This window comes from Amphiura filiformis, chromosome 15, assembly GCF_039555335.1.
Source record: "Amphiura filiformis chromosome 15, Afil_fr2py, whole genome shotgun sequence".
Lineage (NCBI taxonomy): Eukaryota > Metazoa > Echinodermata > Ophiuroidea > Amphilepidida > Amphiuridae > Amphiura > Amphiura filiformis.
The window spans coordinates 23,119,104-23,135,832 of record NC_092642.1 but is presented as its reverse complement, the minus strand read 5'-3'; the positions used below and the strand labels follow the sequence as shown (position 1 = coordinate 23,135,832).

Genomic DNA, 16,729 nt, shown 5'->3' with positions numbered 1-16,729 from the left:
CAAACTGCCCTATTCAAACTCCACAGACTAGACATCTGGTTTGAGAGTGGTGAATGGCACTTTTAAAACTCGACCTTTGTCTATTCAATTGCTTGTAACTTTACTTCTTGAGGTCACATTGGATTCAATGTGGTATCATAATGTGCAGGATTAGATAGTGCATCTATTAAAAAAACAAATTTACCCCAATATTTTTCAGTTTTAAAATTGTGATTATTTTTCCAAGTGTAAGGATACTTTATTGGCGCAGTATATCCTTTGTTTGGCTATATCTCAAAATCAAAATTTCAGAGTTCCGACTGATTTTGCTTGATCGCATCACATTTGAGGTAATGGCCAGCAATTTAATTTTCATACCTCAAACCCTACCTTACCAAATCTGGTTTCATATAGGTTTTATAGTTTGCAGTGTTAATTTATATGTGGCCACATGACCAAAACCTCTTGGACAACTTTCTTTTGGAGCAAGTGCGAACACAAAAAGGCAAGCAAGCCATCTATATTAGTGTAGAACCAATCAGATTAGGAGGTTCTAAATCAGGCCGATTTTAAGCTTATCTGATCTGAATCTGAATTGGTAGATATTTGTTACTTTCACCGATCTAACAAACCGATCTCTAATGCTTTCACAATAAAACAATAGTCAGCTATTCATTTCTTTGAAAACAGGTCATTTCATCTATATTTTCAATTACAAACAAATACTTACGATAAACATTTGATGAAAGTTAGCATTACTGATGATTTTCTAAGGTAAACATTTACGTAAATACAGCGGAATGTTTTCATAAATGAATGAAAGTATAAATAATTCCATGTGGGTCTTCCGAACATTGCCGAAGCACGCAATCAACTATGTTTGAGTGACGTCACAGGGTAGTGTCATTGGAAATCTGAATTGGATTGGCCGATCAAAAACAAAAAGGATCAGAGATTTGCCGATGCAGTAAAAGAGGTGATCGGTTCTATACTGATTTATGTACATCACCAAAGTAATATTCATCAGAACTACTTACTCGTTTTGGCATTCCTGGACTTGGGCACCACTGTATTGTCTTGCAAAAACTGGTAGGATCCTAATAAATGGAAATCATATCACAATTGTGAAATTCACTCAACAGTTCTAATCTCTGTTTTCTTCTATAATGTTCAACATACGATATAATTGATGATAATTGGTTGGGTACCAAGATGCTGCCAAATTAAAATAATAACTTGTCATAAAGTAGCAACTTTATGTATCTAGCAAATACTATGCCAGCACGCTAAAAACTCTTCAATTGGAATCATAATACACACATACACCCCACAGCAGCTGAAAGGAGTATCCCATCATGCATTGCAGTATATCTGCTTACACCATAGCAAATGGATACAAAATATAAACATGTGCCGCTTAGAGATTGAAAGTTATGTACAGTCTCACAATACTTCAGGGGTCATACTTTTTAAACAAAAGTCTAAGCTCCTCTAAGCAAGTAATTGAAAGTTGAAGTGAGGGATTTTGTACACACATTCTATGACATATTTAGTTCTATTATGGTACCGCAAAGCATAATGGGATACTCCCTTTAGCTGCTGTGCATACACCCCCTACCAGTGTGTGCCAGCATTCACAGACCTTGTGCATTGCTATTCACACTTTTTTTATCGACAGGCATAGGACAAAATGGTGGATTATTTGCATATGTATAGCTGTGTATGATACCTGCTAAATGAAACATGCCCAGCAACTGCGGTCGGTATTTCAAATACCAAATAGAGGGAGTATCTCTAATATGCATTTCACATGCAATTGCAACCTACTGCAGACCTCTTAGTCGAACTGAGGACAGTGCTTGTTTGCAGGTAGGTTTAAACATGAAAATTCCTGTGTGTGTTGTCATTTTCTGGCAAAAACGCATACAGCAGGTCAACAGTGTTGCATCATCAATTTGACCTATTATATGTTCCAGTTTTAGTCGTTTTGCAAAAAGCAAAAACTTGATGAGCAAAAGGTATCTTACAAACTGTCTCACAAAATGAGCATAAAGTTGGCTCCTTGCTTTAGTCTTCAAACATCAATATTTCCTCCTTTTAAATTTTGTCATAATCAATGGGCTATATCTTCTATAGTGCCCGGGCAACTTTATGCTCATTTTGTGGGAGCAGGTGATTGTGAGTTGAGGCTTTATAGACCCATCCACAGTACTTACCAATAATGCAGCAATTTCCCCAATGAGTTGAGGAGCAACAGCCTGGACAGCAAGCTTACACACAGCCTCATACTCAGAGCCTAGTAAAGCACACACTTGATCCAAATCAGCTATCAATTGTTTCTATATGGGAACACAATCAATATGAACACTTACAGTTTCTGAATTAACGGCACTTATTTACATTTTGAGAGCGTGCACAGCGTAAACATGGAAGTGGGGTTCTGATGGCTGATTCAATTGTCTGACAATCCTAAAAACTGACGCGGTAATCTGATTGGCCAATTACGCGTCAAAACGTTGGTCGGTGCAAACAAAGTTTTGCGTATGTCCCTCATTAACAGGGCACTTGAATCAATCTGAGGAAGGGGCTGCTGTTCTTCTCTGAAACTAAGTGTATAAGCTTCATATCAAATTTGCTACATTAAGGGAAACCCAATTTTCTTGTTTTAAAGTACTAATTGTGTATTTTGAATGCTGAACATGTCTGTATCAGCAACAGTGTGCTGATCAAAGTTATCCCAAGAAGAAAATAATTCACTCCATCCCAGTTCCTTTCACTGACATTTTATCAAATGAAATTCTCATGACGTATTACAAGAATATTAACAATTTGTTAAATTTCAAAATGTATACAGTATATACATGTAGATTATTTGCATATTAATATTTATCACTTAATATGTTTCAAATTTCTTTAAAAATTCTCATTATCTGTTCAATTGTTTTGATATCTTACCTGTCCTAGACAAATTCTCAAAAAGTAACCAAACAATATTTCTTTTATTTTGCAGAAACAGGTCTTTTATAACAGTATTTAATATATATCCAAAGTTTTGCGACTCTTAAGGGTATACGATGTTGGTCGAAGCAGCAAAAAAAGTAGTTCACAGCATCTTGCGAATGGTAGTGAGCTTTAGCAAAAATTGCATTGCCCAATTCATAGCAAGCGTGTAGAAGAATTCAAATATCACAGATATACTTTTGTAGGTCCTGTGGTTCTTGAGTTATGTTGAAAAGAGGGCTGAAACAACAACACTTTTGTAAAACGTACATAACTCATTAACAACAATAAATTATGCAAGTTTTCAAAGTATATGATTTGTAGAATGAACTTTTGCAAAACACCAAAGTGTTATTTTTCAATAATATATTGATTTAGATATAAATGAAAATCTATTTATTTTGCTGCTTCGACCAACAATACCTCGTATACCCTTAAGTCATACCTGTATAGTTTTGTTGGAAAGCATGTTCTGTGCATCACCAATGAATGCTTTACAATCTGTGCAATAATCAGCTGCTTCTGGTATTGTAACCACTCCATGAATCTCTGCTACAGACTGGATGTCTGTTCTCTCTGGTAAGGCTACTGGTGGTAGGTCATAGTTGAATTTATCTATTTTGCAGAAACCAAACACTGCACACATTTGTGATGGATTCTGTCATACATAGATGGAATGGAAATAGATGGAGTTAATGGTTGTATTAAAAAAATGAGATCCATGTCCATAAGAGATGCCCTATGGCTTTAAAACATGCGCAAAGATACCTTAAATCAGTTGTTGTTATTGTTGTCATAGTAACAGTTGTTGTTTTTATATTCTTTCTTTCTTTTCCCTTATGTTCTTTTTAATTACCAAACTTATTTTGTTTAAGTAGTCAAAAATACATACCAGAAATTATTCAAAAAAATGCAGCTAGAGTCTAGTCAGACAGAATTGTGACCTTTGCTTTAATGTATTAACACAATCATAGACCACATGACTAGCAAGGTCCATGAACCAACCATAACCACATTCATCATCAATTATTTAAGGACATTTTTCAACATTGACCAGGTGTGGCATGCCAAATCCCTGAGCAACTTTATTTCATGTTTACATAAAACGAACTGTCAAGGGAAGCAGAACATCAAATCATGTGACTGCAAACTTCTTATGATATATAACAATGGTCCATTGTAACCTGTATAAATGCTACCGTTAGCTACTATTATTACATTATTAATAAACTGCATACATATTTTCTCAGAGTCTGAGAAAACTGGAGTTTCCCTAAATCTGTATGAAAGAAATGCAATTTAACCATAGGTCTTGAAGGCCTATGATTTAACATATTTATTTGCCGTCGTAGTGAATGCGTCATACACATGGTTACTGGTTCATGCTTGGTTTGCATACCTATCAGCATTGCAACCCATTGACTTTGTGTTTTGATCATTATTTTGATTGTAGTTCCGAACACATAGCGTGAACCAGTTGACCTGGCAATTTTCAATTTTGACATCACACTACGACAGCAAATAGATGTCTATTAACAAGATCTGCTGCTGACATAATAATAAGTCTACATTTGATTACTGTCACAAATAGTGGACCAAAATGACATATTTCATTTCAGGTTAACCCCATGAGAACTACCTGCCGATTGGCAAAAATGAATATTGTGTCCAATTTTGAACCAATCAAGGAGGGTATTAATAAGATCATCTGCAAATGCAAGTTTGGCCATAAATAGTTTAAAAGCCTAGTCATAATTGGCAATTGAAATGAGTATTTCAAGTTATCAACCAATCAGAAATGCTGTTAGATGAACCTGGGTTAATGGTGTTCATTCTTGTACACGCTGCTCATTGTGTTACAAACTGTCAAATAAAATGCATGGTACTACAATTAGATTCCTCTTCTCCATCATCAAATGGACATTTTTGTAGATTTTTTTTTGTAAAAAATATTAATAATGCATTTTTCTCATTGGCCATATGTGAAAAAATAATTAGAAATTGTTTCTTTTCGATGTTGTAAGCAAACTGAACATTCAGAATATCAATTAAACAATTAATCAGGTTAAGATTCAAGAACAAGCATGACCAACAACAAAACTTAACCAAACAAATTAGAGATAGCCAAAACAAACATGTAGGAGACCTAAATAAATAGCAGCCCATACAATAATAGCCCAAAACATTATGGCCTTCTCTTTCTAAGGCCATGAATGATGGTTTAACCCCAGATGAAATAAGGCACAAATGTTACCCAAAAGTTTTGCTAGAACATATAGAAAGCCACAGTCCAGTAGCATTATGCAATGCAAAGTTACATGTATGGTTGAGTGCGTAAAATCTGTCATGCCTGGAACTTATGTTGGAGGTAGCAGCTAAACATTACGACTTTATTCTATAGTTTTATTGCTAATATCAACAGCGAAATCACCAATCTTCTTGTAAGGTTGAGTGGCGATGACAAACAAGACTTGTATCAAATCCGCAAATAGATTCATCAGGATTGTCCATTGAAATTATATTAAAATGTTCTTAAACAAATCCAAATAAAGGTGATGTTAACATACCTCAATGACGTTTTGTGCTGTAACATAGCACTTTTTCTGTGTTACAGCATGAAACATCATTGAGGTATGTTAACATCACCTTTATTTGGATTTGTTTAAGAACATTTTAATATAAAGACTTGTATCATGTTTTATCACCGATTAACAACTTCCATCTGGCATGTCTGCGTGGTTTACTTCGCTGCAGCTAAAGCTGCCCTTGCGAAGTAAACCACGCAAAGGACGCAGACGCATTGTTGTTAATCGGTGATGAAACATGATTGAATCCCTTTCAACAATGAAAACAAGATTAAGATTGTCTAATTCACATGATTCTTTTTTCCGTGGATATTTACTGAACATATTATAAAAAGAGGATTTTAGAATCACAAAATTCTCCTTTAAGTCTTATTTTCACATGAGTAAAGGAAGTCAGAAGTGAGAATTTGGTGATATTTTTTAATCTGTATGCCAAGCCTCTTCTCTTGCTTGTTTAGAGTTCGTACAACTGTGCCAGAGTTAAACTAAAGACCCTCTTACCAATTTGTTGACCAGTTTCTCAAAGACATCAGGTCCTTCCTTTCTTAAGATGCTGATACATACATCTTGTAATGAGCCCATCATATCACATAACCTCCTTCCAACATGGATAAGATCTTCCTGTAAAATCATACAAACAAACAAACAAACAAACAGTAAACAAATAACCAACCAAAACACAGAATAAATTCAATAATCATCAGGTATCTGGTATATTTATCATGTGATCAAGTTGATTTTATGATATGAGTACATTAAGAATTATCAATTACTTTGGTATATTGTCTAATATTATCAATCGGCAGCCCCACACCCTCTGACCAGGTGTGTAGCATGAGTCATTCTATTGGTGAGCACCAATCATGATGGGGGCGCACCGGGCCTGATTGACAGGCACAAACCATTTTTTGGCAAAATCCTATGGGATTTTCTACATTTTCAAATAGATTGGGAGGGCATATGATCTTCCAACCCAGACCGAACAACTCCTGCTTGAAAGGTCCGTCCGCCCATAGAACAGGGTTTTTTTTTCGTCGCCTGACCATATTTTTCGTTTTTTAATCTTATTCTATCATTTCAAAATATACAGCACCAACCTGAACAATGAGTGAACATAAATTATGTAAAAATTTATTTTAAGCAATTTTTTTGAGTAAAGAAGAGTTATACTATAGTGACAGTTTGCAGGCGTTTGGTATTTTTGTTGTAAAAGCTTGTTGTAATTTATTTTTCAAACGCCATATTTGGTACCGTATTGCATTGCTTAATAAAATCAGATTCCGTAACCCCCTTTTATTAATTTCAGATATGTAATCATATATCAAATTACATGTATTAGAAAATACTACGGACGATTTCTATCATGCTGCATCTACCTTTCTATGCACCACTTCTAATATTATCTGCACAATGGACAAGAAAAATATATATAATAAACAAGAAACTTGATGTTGTTCGACACATTTTTTATTTTGCTTGATGGTGCCATTGTGGCAACTAATTCTGACATGATCTGCCAAATAAAGTTATTTGTCACACCATTTCCTTTTGTCATTGTATTTCATTAGCAGTTAGGTATAAAGACCTTTTACACATGAGTGACTACATTTAGTTGTTTTGGCAAGCCGTTGCTAAGGAAAAGTTTTGTTACAAATGTGACACAGCCAATTTCAATTTACAAAGTAGAACAGTCCAAGGAACGATCTCTTGTGTTTGGATTTGGGTCACACATTTTAGAGGCTGCTTTAGAGAAGGATTGCTTTTTGACAACATTCTTGACAAATTTGGAAAATGTGTTAATTTTGGATTGTATTTTTTTAAAGCAAAATTTGAAAAAAAATAATCTACCCTACTTTTGAACAGAAATATATGCATATTTTATGGTGAATATTCAGAATCCCAGCATATGCATATCCCCACCCAATCCAAAATCCAGAACTCCCTCCGCACCAGATTTACATAAGAAATAAATGATTTATTTAATGTTTACATAAAAAGGCAACAAAAAAACCCTCCTTTTTATGGGCTTGACTGATCCCGAGTTTAAAGTGGGATTTTTGTCTTTTTTGTTGTATGCATATATAAAATCAGCCCTTTTTGACAAAAATTGATTGATTTGATGCTGTTATTGTTGTTTTGTTTGTTATTTTGCAAAAAAAAACAACCCCAAAACAAACAAAAAAGACTGAATTATCCATCTGCCTATAGAACAGGGTTTGTTTGTCACCGTAGGCCTATATATCTTTGTTTTCACCTTACTTACCTTGATGCCAGCATCTACTGTCTGTTTCACTTCTTTTGTGAATGTTATACATTCCTTGCACACTGAACTTTCCTGTAAAGTGTCAAAAATAATAGAAACATACATACATATTGCATTATAAGAATCAAATTCTCATTTCAAGTATGTTTGTTGTTTATTTCAAAGAGTTGCTTTGTTTTTGGAGGTGGTCCAATCTGAATTTGCCTACGTTCCCCTACCCCCCCCCCCCTCAAGTGGGAATTTCCTACATTTCGTAATGAATAGGGACATGTGGGGGACCCTTACAGGGTTGGAAACATCTAACTTGGAAGTAAAATTAGCTCAATAACATAAAGATGGGGACCTCATGCAGGAGCTTGCAGGCCCGTATGCTGGGAGTGCAGGGGTACAGCCGCATCACCCCCCCCCCCAAAAAAAAAGTCCCTTCTAAAATTGGTCCACTTTTCAGGGTTCAAATGTCCAACAATGTCTAAATTAGAAAGGAAATTGAACATAGGGACCACTTTTTCATGTTATCCTGTTCCATTATTCAAAATGGCCTCCAAATTTCTATTGTTGGTGACTCTGTAACCAATTTTTGGGAGGAAAAGATCTACATCTTAGGAAGTAATTTTAAAGTCTGTTTTGAAATCTCATAGTATATAAACTACCACGATTTTATGCAGTCGTGTATGCATATGATTCGCTATTATGTTGAAATTCAAAAATTGAGATTGTTAATTACAGTGCAACCAAATCTGTAACACATGATAGCAACCTTGACATGAGTGATATGATATGAAAAAGGTGTGTTTACACATGCCTTAATAAAATATAGATACTGTAGATCTATTTAATCATTGCCAAGTTTGTAGTCCAAGAAGGCCAATATGTGACAGTCATATATCAAAAGGTACCTTAAGCCTAAAAAGCTTGTATTTAAAGGTATATGGTCATTTTCACGGTAAAGGGTGTAACTTTGGATTTTTAACATTTTAATCCGTAGTGTTCTAATAAAGCCACAGAATTCCATGATTTTTGGCCACATAAGTCATCTAGTTAGCAGCTACCTTGGGTAGCATAATCAGCTTTGGGAGTTACTGCGTTCAGTTTTAGCAGGCTTAAATGTACTTAATATTGCCATTTTGAAAAACTATAAAAAACAGTAACATTTTTGTAAAACCCTGTGTTTTCTTCAGTTAGTTCATGGATAATTTTTCTTATCCTGAAAGTACAGTCATATGTTCAGTAAACACTGCCACATTAGATTTAATTGTGAACAGCCCTGTATTTTTGAGAACCGGACTTCGATATTTGTCGCTTCGAGGCTTCATTTTCCGTTAACAATTGTTAACAAACTTTGTGGGTGTAGCTTTGGTTCATAATTCTTGGTTATTTCTTCACTTCTTCTTGATTCATAACAGTTGTTATCTTAACTTGAAATGGGTAACAAAAATTAGTCAATTTGCAAGCTTTTAAATTTTTTATAAAATCTTGACTTCAAAGAGCCGCTTTTTCCGTTAACTTTTTGAAGCCTCCAAACAAACTGTTCAGCAAGCTTGTGCAAATATAAATAAAAGAGCTCATCAAATCTATTTATCAAAATGTAGCAAAGTAGATCCTCAAGTCACATGTTTTTAAATCGTGGAGATATATATCACCGTTTGAAAATGGGACCCAATACAAACTTTCCGTTAACAATTGAAGCCTCTGAAACAAATGAAGCCTCCGAAACAACAATAAGATTAATTATCATCTATGCATATCTAAATTGGTGTGTTTCATACTGATATCTGCATTGTAATTATTACTTGATATGTGCAGAATGTCATAAATTAAAATTTTTTTGACATTATGGTTAATGTTTGAAAAATATACTGATATCCAAAAAGCCTGTTTCGGAGGCTTCACATGCAAAAAACACCATACTTAACAAATGGGTGAAAAATTAACATGTGATAAATCTACAATATCTGCCGCATAGAATCATTGATTCAATATACACAAAAAAATAACAGCTTAGATGATCCCAACACTGTTGTTAAAAAAAAACTACTTCTGCAATGTTTAACAATTGTTAACATGAAGCCTCCGAAAAAAAAAAAAAAAAATGACTTGCTGTGATAATTTAATTTTTGTCACAACTGAAATTCAATACTTAGAAGCAAAGCATGAAAATTGGTAATTGTGATATTTTTTACCTATTTTTTTATGTCAACTTGTAGTGGTTAGCCAAATATTTTACTTTTATGATCACCTGTGTTGTTAACTGAAGCCTCCGAAACACAAATCGCTTGAATTGCCAATTCTAAAAAATAACTCCAATTTCTGTGAAACTTGGCTGGGAGGTTCCTTTCATCAAGTAGTATTTGTACATGAAGTTAGACATTCAAATTATTTTAGGAACCCAATTAAAACTTTAAAAATATGTTTAAGGTTTGGAAATTTCCATTGTAAATGACACTTGATGTTAAAAATTTTCAAAACTGCAATTACAAATATAGCAAAACATGGTATAAAATTTAACTTATATCTGTTGACTTACTTTGGAATAGAATTTCACATGTATTCCAGCTTTCATGTCATAATTTTCTGAGGTTATGTAAAATAAATTTTTTCTTAGATTTTAACCAAAATGTTATGGAAATGTCAAATTTTTATTAGAAATCAAAAGGTTTAAGCCTTGAAACATTATTTTACTGGAATTTAAGTTGCTTCTATGCATGATTTCAGTAAACAGAAACATATTTAAGTGGTTTGAAATTTTGACCCAAAAAATCAAAAGTTACACCCTTTACTGTGAAAATGACCATATTGTAAACCCCGGTGGGTTCAGTTTGTATTTAAAGGTAGGACGTATGACCGTTCCAGGATTTGAAAATGACCCCTATTTCACAGGGAATCGAGGACATTTGCAGCAATTTTACCCCCTATTTTATGCTGAAATCAAGGACAATTTGCCCCCAAAACCTCCCCTATAATTTTTTATCATTTTGAGGACGCATTTTCATTTCACCCCCTTATCACAAGGAATCAAGGACATTTTTCCGAAATAAATACCCCTATTTTTACCATTTCAAGAACGCTTTTGAATTTTCCCCCTATTTCACAGGGAAATGAGGACAATAACGAAAACTGTAGCGGTAAAACGCGGACGAAAGTCCTAGAAATACACCCTATTTTTCATTTCGAGGACAATTTTGCTCCAAAACACCCCTAATTTGGACATTAGCACGAACAATTTTGTCCTCGAAAATTCCGCGGACATTTCTTGAAAAGTACCCCTAATTGGAACCATCATGCGTACACATTGTCATTGAAGACTGAACCCACCGGGATTGTAAACGTGGACATTTTCACAGAACATCAATGTTTGCGTATTTCACACTTTAATGAGCCTGTTGCAAAAGGCGCAGGAAATTGCCCTGAAATGGGTACTGTATAAGTGGTAATTTGCGCGTACAGTTATTTTCGCGATTTGGAGTGAGAGACACATTTTCGCGAATGTTATTTTCGCGATTGCCCAGTCCTTCCCTATACTTGTAATACATTATTGCATACATTCGCGAGGTGTTATTTTCGCGGTTGGAGCTCTAATCGCGAAATTCGCGAAAATAAAACCCTCGCTAAAATTACCACTTATACAGTATATCTTGGAGGAATAATGTCACACCATGCCAAATGAGGTATCAAAATATGCAGAACAACATTTCCATCTATCAACCACTTTATTTTGTAATTTAGTTTTAGTGTCTTTTTAAGAATTCTCTTTTGTTTGAAGTGTAAGGATACTTTTGGTGTGCAGTATAAAAGGAAACTATTGTCACTCTCAGTGGGGGGGGGGGGCATGGGGGGGCAAATGCCCCCAGTCAAAAAAATGGGGCGGGGGGCAATCGGCCTGAATTGTCAAAAAGTAGCTGTGAAAAGAACAATAAATTGGTCATTTTGCCGAAAGGTGGGGGACGCATCCCCCCTGTCCCCCCAGGAAGTGTCACCCATACCTAGTGTAAAAATATTACCATCTTCTGCAGCGAAAACACAACAACCTTTCTCCGACCTCAACTTGCAGCCCCCTGGAAGTCATATGATACATACATAAGTTACAGTAAAGGTAGTTTCCATTATCTTATCCTTAGTCTTGTGACAACAGGAAGATAATTTATGTCAACATAGATCAGCCAACTTTAGCACACACACCCCCTTCAGTCACTAGTAGTTGTAGTTTAATGTAGACCTATATGTCTAATATTTGTAATACCTGTTGATGTACATTGTACTTTTAGAGCTCTTCAGGTGACATTGAAGGTCACCCTGGGCAGATCACACACAAATTCTGCTGTAGACCTAAAGTAAACTATTTTGTAGGCTAATTGACCTAAATGTATCGTTAACAGGCCATAGGCTGGATATGTGTTTCGAAACATTTCCAAGTTTGCATATAACGAGTATACGATCGCATTATGTGATATGCAACTGAAATTGTATATATGCTATAAGTTTTGTTCATATTAGAGCTTATTAGATTACGGGGACTTTCTCATAACAGTAACTTAATTTTTCGCTAAATAAGATAAGTCTTTAAAGATAGTAATTTGTTTTTACTACTTTCTACATGTCATTCATAGGCAATAGGTAGGTCTAATCTTTTGATTAGTGGATGCATCAGCCTTTATTCTTTTAATATTGCACAAAATTGGTTGTTTGCAGTCATAACATAAATGTGACATGATTACATGATCCATTCAGACCCAAATCAAACACTTGTTATTACCATTGCTCAGTACTTTTCATTTTCTTATAATGCTTTTTATTGCATTTTTGCTGCATTTCATTATTGCCAACTTTTGTCTTATGGATCAGATTATGTTTTGTGCTTGAAAATTGCAGTTTTTCTCAACTTTCCTGGATGCTGTAAGCAAAAATGTTTTATAAATGCCTAATTGGTGAGCGGTACTCAGTACAAAGTACAAACAATCATACAGGTTCACATTTTCAGCCATTATATCCCGGGCATTGTATAACAATGACTCCCTTTTCTAGGACAATTTTGGAAAATGGATGGGCAATTTTTTCCCAAAAAATACCCCAATTTGCTTAAGGGCTGGGGTATGAGCGTTTGGACAGTATTTATTTTGGGACATTAGAGCACATCAGACATATCGAATTGCATTCTGAATACGAAGAATGTCCTTCTGATATCAAATAATTTTGATTTTTGAAATTGCAATTTAATACACATTTTATGGCAAATCATTAAAATTGATATTTTGATATTTAACAGTACTCAAGTAAACTTTACAAATCTGATGATTTATACTTAAAGTGTATGTAGGTGGGATGAAAAGCCAACGATCAATTGAAAATTTTTACCTTTCGTATAGAATATATGGATTTTTTTTCCAAAACACAAAAAAAATAGGTCTTTTTGGGAAAAAATCCATATCTTCAATATGAAAGGTCAAAATTTTCAATTGATCGTCGGCTTTTCCTCCCAGCTACATACACTTTAAGAATATATCATTAGATTTATATAATTTACTTGAGGACTGTTATATATCAAAAATATGAAAAATATCAAATTTTTATAATTTGTCATAAAATTTGTATTATATTGTGATTTTTAAAAATGAAAATTATTTGATATCAGAAACACATGCTTCGTATTCAGAATGCAATTCGATAGGTCTGAGGTGCTCTCATGTCCCACAAAAAATACTGTCGAAATGCAATAAATGCTCATTCTAGATCCCTTAACTGTAGCCAAAAAGTAGAATTTGGCAAAGATTTTATCAAAAACTTAAGCAATTTGCATTAAATGTGGTACAAATTGTTGACTTTTTATAGCGATGGGTCCATACCGTAAAACCCCGTCTACAAGCATATATAGTGTCTTTGATGAAAGTTAAATTAATACGATACTTACGTAAATATACCAATACAATGGATTGGTCTTACAATAATACTTGCTTGTATGTGCTTGGATCTATAATTTATTTGCTCTAATTCCATAATGGCACCTGGATTAATTTAGCTTTTATCAGAAGCACTCTATATGCTTGTAGACGAGGTTTTACGGTATTTCTTAGAAAATGGGTTCACGGATAGGTCCACTTTCAAATTCTCAGCATATCCATACCCAAATGAAACTCGGGTACGCACCCAATATTGGTCTTACCTGTACTTTGACTTGTGACCATACATTATTGATACAATAGTCTATTGCACTGCATTCCTGAGCCTTGTTAAAATGTTCACACCAATAACTGGGTCCTAATGTACATCGATTGATCAGTGTGGCAGCATTCGCTAGAACAAGAAACAGGAACATATATATTGTGCTATTATTAGATACACATATAAAAGCCATGTTATAACATTTCCATAAAATATAGATTAGTATTTCTTTTCCATAAAATGTTTGCTTTTACTGTTAGATAATTTTAATTTTAATTTTAATTTTGAACTGGACAACTGAGGTAAAGCAAAGAAAACTGATATTTAGGGGTGGTGCAATAATTATGTGTAACCCCATGGTGGTGAATTTTCAAAATGGTCTGCCCCTTTTGATGTGCCAAAAAATCTTTGCCCCCCCCCCCCTTACACATGCAAATTTTTTGGGAACCTGAATTTATAACCTTAAATTGTCTTATCATATAATGCGAGCACAGCAAGCATGGCAAGCAGGAAATTTTGCATATTTGAACTTGTTCCTAACGTTTTCCTACACCTTTTAGGGCATAATATAGAAATGGTGCCCAAAATATTTCTGCCAAAATTGCTTGCTGCCCCCCCAACCTCCCTGAACATGGACAGGAGTTTCAGAGTTCCAGCGGCACACCTCTGTTAAAATGTAATTTGAGTACCCCCCACCCCAACCTGAGAAACACTTTGGAAAGAAAAGAAAAGAGAATAAGACAAGCAGAAGTAAAAATATATCAAAAGGAAGTAAGTATAAAGAAGTACAAAAAGACAAAATGTAAAAGGTTAAATTTCAAATTACCAGGGATTTTTTTCTAGACCACCTAGCCACTGACACTGACATATTGCAACATTTTAAATTCAACATTAAAAAAGAAACGGAAATGAATGAATGAATGATGAAAAAAAGACAGGATGTAAAAAAAACAAGATGGGAAAATACAATTTGCAACTGCTATTGTCTTTTTCTAGCCAACATGCCATTGAAACATTATAGGTTGCAACATATATTTCAAGTTCATCAAAACAAAAAGGAAGTGAAACTGTATTAAATCATGTATGCGAGATAAAAACTTTACCTTAGTAATGGTACCACGTCCGTCTCTCACATATGATTTCATCTGCTTGCTTAAAGCCATAATGTATGATTTCCATCCAATTTTAATTTTGTCATTCTTTACCCAAAATGTTTAAATAATATTTTAATAACTGCCGGGATGGATTTCTGTCAATTTTAAGCTGAAATAACAAAGTAAAGTGAAAGACACCCCACTGGCTATTTTGGCTGTTTAACATGGAGTTCTATGGCGGATTCAAATTTGTATAATAATGACTTTTATGTCAAAATTGCCCTGTTGACATAAACACAACAAATTTGGGAGCGTGTAAACATTGCAAATATGCCAAAAAAATCAGGTTTGAAAACAATCAACCAATTTCATATTAAGATTAGTACACCGACCGGTACATTATAACTTTTTTAGGAAATGTTCTGGGCATGTTTTCAATAGATTCACCATAAGGGAAGTGAAACTCTTTTAATTCTATAGTATGACAGATCAAAACTTTGATTCAATACCTTTCATTGTGACAACATTGTAAATTCAACTGATTTCAGTGGCGTAGATTTCTTTTTGACATTGGGGGTGGGGTTGGAAAAAATTTCTTGAAGTATAGTAAATCCAGCACCTTTTGGCAACAGAATAATTTCATAGTACAAATGCTGTTGAAATATGGTGCAAAAGTGGAATAAATTCACGCAAAGTGCACAAAAATGTGCACTTTTGGGGCTAAAATGGCCAAATATGAGGTTATTTTGGTCATAAACCCACATACAGGTGTCAACATTGGGGATGATTGTATGGACCATCCCCTGGCAAAATATTGGGGGATTTATACCCCAGGATCTAAGCCTAAGACTGATTTCATCTATGAACAAGAATTACATATTTTGTAGGTCCCCACACACAACAAAGGTGCGTAAATAACAAAGGTTTGTAAAAACAAATAATATACAATTGAAGTCGTTAATACTATGATTCATAAATGTGCAAATAGCATGATACAAACTATACAACACAGTGATCATACTCTATCACTCTTTCGAAATTCATTGGTAAAATTGCATGTAAGCTTCTGAGTGGAATAATGGTATTTTAGGAAAAATATGCAAATAAGGTAATTAATATTCAAATATATGCAAAACACCTGACACAAAACTATACAGAACATGAGGCTACCATGCCCTAGTCACCATACCAAGTTTGAAGTTGATCGATTGTTGCTCATGCATTTAAGCTGCAAAATGGATTAATTGAATTTGGTAAATATGTAAATTATATTAAAGCTCATTAATCTAGTCATATGCAAATAACATAACACAAAATTATACAGCACATCAGGCCATATCCTATCACCAAACCAAGTTTGAAGTTGACACGGTTATTGCATTTAAAGCTGCAGAGTGAATTAATGAAAATGTAGGCAAATTAGGCAAATAAGCTCATTGCAGTGTCAAAAGGACATATATGTATAAGAATTTTTGAATTTTAAACAATTTTTAAACATCTTTAAAGACTAGGTTATAGAAAACTTTAAAATATACCCTTACGGGTATATGTAATATTACTATCCTGCTAATTGATAAGACATTTTGTCTATAATTATTAAAAACATATTTTACCAAATTCTCTTTCATGTGGGCATTATACCCAATCTCCAGCAA

General features: G+C 34.2%; 1 protein-coding gene across 1 annotated transcript in view; it reads right to left on the bottom strand.

The window, feature by feature from the left end:
* LOC140170812 (uncharacterized) overlaps positions 1-14,173 on the bottom strand; it is a 30,162-nt gene extending 15,989 nt beyond the window's left edge. The window contains exons 1-6 of the mRNA XM_072194031.1: positions 13,982-14,173; positions 7,828-7,899; positions 6,066-6,185; positions 3,425-3,637; positions 2,196-2,318; positions 1,017-1,076 (exon numbers count right to left, since the gene is read on the bottom strand). Of these exons, the coding sequence (XP_072050132.1) occupies positions 1,017-1,076; positions 2,196-2,318; positions 3,425-3,637; positions 6,066-6,185; positions 7,828-7,899; positions 13,982-14,173 (780 nt within the window). The remainder of the gene's footprint in view (positions 1-1,016; positions 1,077-2,195; positions 2,319-3,424; positions 3,638-6,065; positions 6,186-7,827; positions 7,900-13,981) is intronic.
* Between the last annotated feature and the right edge of the window lie 2,556 nt (positions 14,174-16,729).